Consider the following 6,706-nt stretch of genomic DNA (forward strand, 5'->3'; position numbering starts at 1 on the left):
GGCCAGCATTATCAGGATTTAATAGTAGGAGTACAGTGGAGAAGTATTTGACATGAGTAATAACAATGATATATCCCTTTCACACAGAAACAAATGAAGTAATATTAATTTCAAACTTGAGAGATCAATGTGGTAAGGATAATATTCTGACACAGCTACATATATAGTAATACATGTATAGTAATACATATATAGTAATACATATATAGTAATACATATATAGTAATACATGTATAGTAATACATATATAGTAATACATGTATAGTAATACATGTATAGTAATACATATATAGTAATACATGTATAGTAATACATGTATAGTAATACATATATAGTAATACATATATAGTAATACATGTATAGTAATACATGTATAGTAATACATGTATAGTAATACATGTATAGTAATACATATATAGTAATACATGTATAGTAATACATATATAGTAATACATGTATAGTAATGACAAAATGCGACCAAAAATATGTACCTATAAATTGCAGCTTGGAAATTGTGTTTTCACAGTTCCTCTGTTAACGTCCTGGTCTGCACATTCATGTCTTTTACCGAAGACACTAAACACACAATTTTGGCTTAAACAAACTGTCATTTGCTTTGCAGTGAATTTCAATTAAAAGTGTAATTGTCATTATCATATACAGTAAAATCTGTGTAAGTGGCCACCACTGTAATAAGATCACCTGCCTTTAGTGACCACATTTAGGCCGTCCAAAGGCATGTGACCATCCTTTCAGTAATATTTTAACAGATCACATTACACAAGATACAAGTCATTGAAAATGACACAGTCCCCGTTAAGTTCTCTTTGTGCTCGTCATATTAAAGCGGAGGGGTTGTCGCGAACGTGTCCTTGAAACTTGAGTTCCAAGTGGCGTATACAACAGATTGTTTATTTACATCAAAACACTTGTTTCGTGTCATAGTAATATAGCTAAAATAAAAACAGCCGTTATTCAGCCATCTTTGATCTGATTATGAAACACACTGATATGTATGATGTATGTGCCAAATACGAATGAAAATGGTACATGAATTGTGGAAATATAGTAGTAAGGCCAAAAAGTCAGATGGCTGTCAATCGGCCATCCTTGACCAGATTTTGAAACAAATTATCATGGACATGCATCCTAACATGTATAAAGTACATGTATGTGCCAAATTTGAATGAAAACTGACAGAGCACGTCCAAGATACCGCATAAAAAAACAAAAACAAGATGCCTGCCAGTCGACCATCTTTGATCCAATTGCGAAATAAATCGTCATGGACATGTATCCTAACATGTATAATCTATGTACCAAGTTTGAATGACAACTGACAAAGCATGTCCAAAATACAACATTTTCAAAAAACAAGATGGCTGCCAGTCGGCCATTTTGAATGGAATCGCTAAACCACTGCATGTACATATGTCCCACATAAGGTACTAGGCACATGCAAAGAATGAACGGAATCGGTCCACAGGATTCTGAAATATGACGTTGGATAGACTGATGCACGGACAGACGGACAGACAGACACACGGACGGTCGGACGGACAGACTCAGGAACTCACGAACGGTCGGGGACATGTATCCTAACATGTATGATCTATGTACTAGATTTGAATGAAAACTGACAAAGCATGTCCAAAATACAACATTTTCAAAAAACAATATGGCTGCCAGTCGGCCATTTTGAATGGAATCACTAAACCACTGCATGTGCATATGTCCCACATAAGGTACTAGGCACATGCAAAGAATGAACGGAATCGGTCCATAGGATTCTGAAATATGACGTTGGATAGACTGACGCACAGACGGTCGGACGGACAGACTCAGGAACTCACAGACGGTCGGGGACATGTATCCTAACATGTATGATCTATGTACTAAATCTGAATGAAAACTGACAAAGCATGTCCAAAATACGTCATTTTCAAAAAACAAGATGGCTGCCAGTCGGCCATCTTTGATCTAATTGTGAAATAAATCATCATGGACATGTATCCTAACATGTATAATCTATGTACCAAGTTTGAATGAAAACTGGCAAAGCATGTCCAAAATACAACATTTTCAAAAAACAAGATGGCTGCCAGTCGGCCATTTTAAATCAAATCGCTAAACCACTGCATGTGCATATGTCCCACATAAAGTACTAGGCACATGCAAAGAATGAACGGAATCGGTCCAAGGGATTCTGAGATATGACTCCGGACGGACGCACGGACACACAGACGCACGGACACACGGACGGACGGAGACCGAATTATAAGTCCCCGTTTTCGGACTTCGTCCGAGTCAAGCTGAGTCAATCAATCACCGGTAACATAGAGCTTGTTGCATGATACACAAGACTGAGCTGAGTCAATCAATCGCCAGTAACACAGAGCTTGTTGCATGAAACACAAGACTAAGCTGAGTCAATCAATCGCCAGTAACACAGAGCTTGTTGCATGAAACACATGAGTCAATCAATCACGGGTATCACAGAGGTTGTTGCACACGACACAAGATCATTGGAGTTTAAATACTACTCTGGTACACTTGTCAAAGAACCAATGAGAAGGTCAGAGTCTCTCTGGCTCAGTTTTCTATGGATGTCACATTGAGGGACCTTGCTTGGTGTTTGTACAGACGTCATGATAGTCAATGTTTATGTGCCAATGTTATTATTATTAGGCAAAAATTATTCTTATTGTCACAATGTTAAACTTCCTTAATGTTTTTTAGTCTGACCAGGTAATCATACTCATTGTCCGGCAGAGTTACATCTGGTGATTCATACACAGCATTGTCCACAAACCCAGAAGTTGAACTTTCATCCTGTCCACTTGGACAACTATCAACAACTCCCGAAGATGAACTCTCATCATGTTTTGTTTCAGGAAGATCATCTGCAGATTGATAAAGCTCATTGTTAACAAACCCTGAAGTTGGATTTCCATGCTGCTCACTTGGACAAGCATCAACAACTTCCAAAGACGAACTATCATCTTGTTTTGTTTCTGGAATATTATCTGCAGACTGGTAAAGAACATTGTCAACAAATCCATTAGTCGGTGTTTCTTCCAGATCAATATATTCCGGAGTCGGTACATCTTCTGATTTATGAAGAGGTTCATACTCTGATGGTGTCACAATTTGTAGAGCACAATATGGTCCAGAGTCAACTGAACTGTTTGGAACAGAAGTGTTTACACAGTCACGTGGAGCATTTGAATCCTCACTATGAGCTTCAAGTGTGTAGTAAAATGGCGAAGATGAATGTTCTCCAGTTGCTTTCTCTAATTTTTCTACAAGAGGTGATAAATCAGATGCTGTGTCATCAGATGTTTGATTTTGAGATACTGGTGACAGAGGCCACGGATCACCACCAGGCAGTTTGCAGTCACCACTGCTGTATGGACTCTCATAATCTGCACTTCTCTGAGAATTGTCAGGATAATCAAGTGTATAATATTTCCTCGAGCCGTCATCAGTCTCACCGATCTCAGCATATTTTCTTGAGCCTTCAGCGTGGTTTCTATCAGAGCTTCGAGCATCAATTTCAGCATATGTTGATTCGTTCATGACATTTCCATCCACCACACTGCTTTGATATACAGGATTGTGGGTGTTTAAGGAAGTTGCTCTCACAGCCTCAGAAGGAATGGTGTTCTTGGATGTCCTACAAATATAGTAGGATAAATATACTGTTAGTTGAACATGATCATAGTGCATATCATTTACTAAGGCCAGACTTTTTTTATTCCTTGTTTCTTGAGTTTTTATAAGACAATTTTTTTGAGGAGGGCGAAAAAAATATAAAATTAATCTTTTTTTCCATTAGATTTGTTTGATTCTCAAAGAATTGTAAGTGATATCATTGATCGGAGAGAAGAAATGAAATAAAATTTTACTCCATGTATAACCTTGTTTCTCAACTGCACGAGACTTCGGTATTTTGATCATGATACTCCTACGAAAATGCAACTTGGGTTTGATATGCGGCGGGCGAAAAAAAAATAAAGAGAAAAATAAGTTTTTTTTAGCAATTTTTGCAATTTTTGCGGGCGCGAGAAATTACGCTGAAATAAAATTTTCTTTTTATTTCATTTTCGGCTCCCCTTCATTTGGTGGGTTCGCGAAACAAGGAATAATAAAAGTCTGGCCTAAGTGTTTCACAATATTTTGATTTCTAATAACTAAACAATAAATTAACAAGATAAAGTAACCAGTTGAAACTTACATATGGCACTTAGCTGCAAGGATGGATATTTTCCTGAGCAGTGACACATTGCCTAATTAGCATAAATTAGCATATGACTCAGATACAAAATAAGGTTGATAATCATGGGCTGGGCTGTAATCATCAAGTTAGTATACAATACACACCCATGATGCCATAATTTAATATCAATACATACATGTTGATACAAACTTTATTCCAACCTTGTAGACAGTTTTACATTTCTGATTTAGCATTTAAAATGAAATATAGTTAATATTAAACTTAACTAATTTTTGGTTAAACAAAAGACAAAATAAAAAAAAACAATTTCCAATGAATAAATCACTAACTACTTTTTTATTGAGATTTGCAACATGTATATATAAATAAAATCACAATCCTTGATTCTAAAGTCAATTACTAGTATTATAAATCTGTTATCATTACGCCATAAGTTACAGCTTGTCGTAATTTTGTGGTATTTTTCATCCTTGCATATTAGGAAATGGGAATTCTAAATATGGAATGATTACGCGCGTAAACGTCTTTTGATAACAAACATGGCTGCCACCAGAGTTTGACCGGACTCCACACAAAAAAGTTCGCTGATTCTGTTCTAAACATTTTGAATTTCGGCATTTTCATGGTACTCAGACAGTACGCTGCGCATCGGTCGATACTCCAGCTGTACTGTCTTCATGGATACTTTGAGGTATCCTCGTAATAACCTTATAGCATAGTATTTGATACTTACATACAGGAGTTCTTTTTGCATAGCTTGATTATTATTATTATTATTATTATGACAATTACAGCTAGTATTGCAGCAACTATTATAGCAGCAAGGACACCTGATAACGAATAATAACAAGTCATTATTGTTTTCAATGCAGTTCAATTTACCATCAATTGACAGGAACAACCACCATGATTTTCAGACAAGCAGCCTATCGACTGAGATAGCTCCGCTGTTAGCAATGCACATTTCAATTAAAGAACTGAAGACATCATTAGAAAATGAACAATACATGTATGTATAGTATTTTTAACAAGAAGTCGAAAATATCACTTTCTACCAAAAATGACAAAAATATTCACCAAAATTAGAGAATTGAAGATATCATCACGAAATGAACAAATCTGAGAAAGGTCTACATGTAGTATCTATATATGTAATATCAAAGCAATTGAATTTTTGGTTTTTAACAAGAAGTCGAAAATATCACTTTTTACCAACAATTACAAAACTATTCACCAAAATTAGAGAATTGAAGATATCATCACAAAATGAACAAATCTGAGAGAGGTCCACATGTAGTACCTATATATGTAATATCAAAGCAAAAGCAATCGGACTTACAGTTTTTAACAAGAAGTCGAAAATATCACTTTTTACCAAAAATGACAAAAATATTCACCAAAATTAGAGAATTGAAGATATCATCACATAATGAACAAATCTGAGAAAGGTCTACATGTAGTATCTATATATGTAATATCAAAGCAATTGAACTATTGGTTTTTAACAAGAATTCGTAAATATCACTTTTTACCAAAAATGACAAAAATATTCACCAAAATTAGAAAATTAAAGATATCACTACAAAATGAACAAATCTGAAAGAGATCCACATGTAGTACCTATATATGTAATATCAAAGCAATTGCACTTGCGTTTTTAACAAGAAGTCGAAAATATCACTTTTTACCAAAAATTACAAAAATATTCACCAAAATTAGAGAATTGAAGATATCAACATGAAATGAACAAACCTAAGAAAGGTCTACCCAAGGTACATATACACCAAGTATCAAAGCATTCAGGCTTGTAGTTTTCAAGAAGAAGTTGAAAAAGTAAAACATTGACACGGACGCCGGACGCAGACAGACGACGCCGGACAATCACTCATGTAAAAAACAGCACTATCTTTTAAATAACTTTCTCTGACGTAAAATTTATCCACACAGCTGCTTTGTCATGCATTACAATGTTATGACCCTCTCCCACACTCGCAAGTAAAATAAGTCAACTTTAAAATGATTTCCAATATTTTTATTGACTCCTTTGCTATATGCCACTACACTAATGCCTAGAATGTAGGCAACATTCCTTTGCTATATGCCACTACACTAATGCCTAGAATTTATGCAGCATTCCTTTGCTATATGCCACGACACTAATGCCTAGAATTTATGCAGCATTCATTTGCTATATGCCACTAAACTAATGCCTAGAATTTATGCAGCATTCCTTTGATATATGCCACTACACTAATGCCTAGAATTTATGCAGCCTTCCTTTGCTATATGCCACTACACTAATGCCTAGAATTTATGCAGCATTCATTTGATATATGCCACTACACTAATGCCTAGAATTTATGCAGCATTCATTTGATATATGCCACTACACCAATGCCTAGAATATTTATGCAGCATTCATTTGCTATATGCCACTACACTAATGTCTAGAATTTATGCAGCATT

General features: G+C 35.4%; 1 protein-coding gene across 1 annotated transcript; it reads right to left on the reverse strand.

Moving 5' to 3' along the window:
• Positions 1 to 2,715: 2,715 nt before the first annotated feature.
• LOC146731655 (uncharacterized) lies at positions 2,716 to 5,065 on the reverse strand. The gene is made up of 2 exons (XM_085492979.1): positions 4,974 to 5,065; positions 2,716 to 3,676 (listed from the first exon to the last, which is right to left on the reverse strand). Coding segments are annotated over exons 1-2 (963 nt in total). The 5' UTR covers positions 4,976 to 5,065.
• Positions 5,066 to 6,706: the final 1,641 nt, after the last annotated feature.

This window comes from Saccoglossus kowalevskii, chromosome 18 (genome assembly GCF_978046115.1).
Source record: "Saccoglossus kowalevskii chromosome 18, keSacKowa6.1, whole genome shotgun sequence".
NCBI classification, from domain to species: domain Eukaryota; kingdom Metazoa; phylum Hemichordata; class Enteropneusta; family Harrimaniidae; genus Saccoglossus; species Saccoglossus kowalevskii.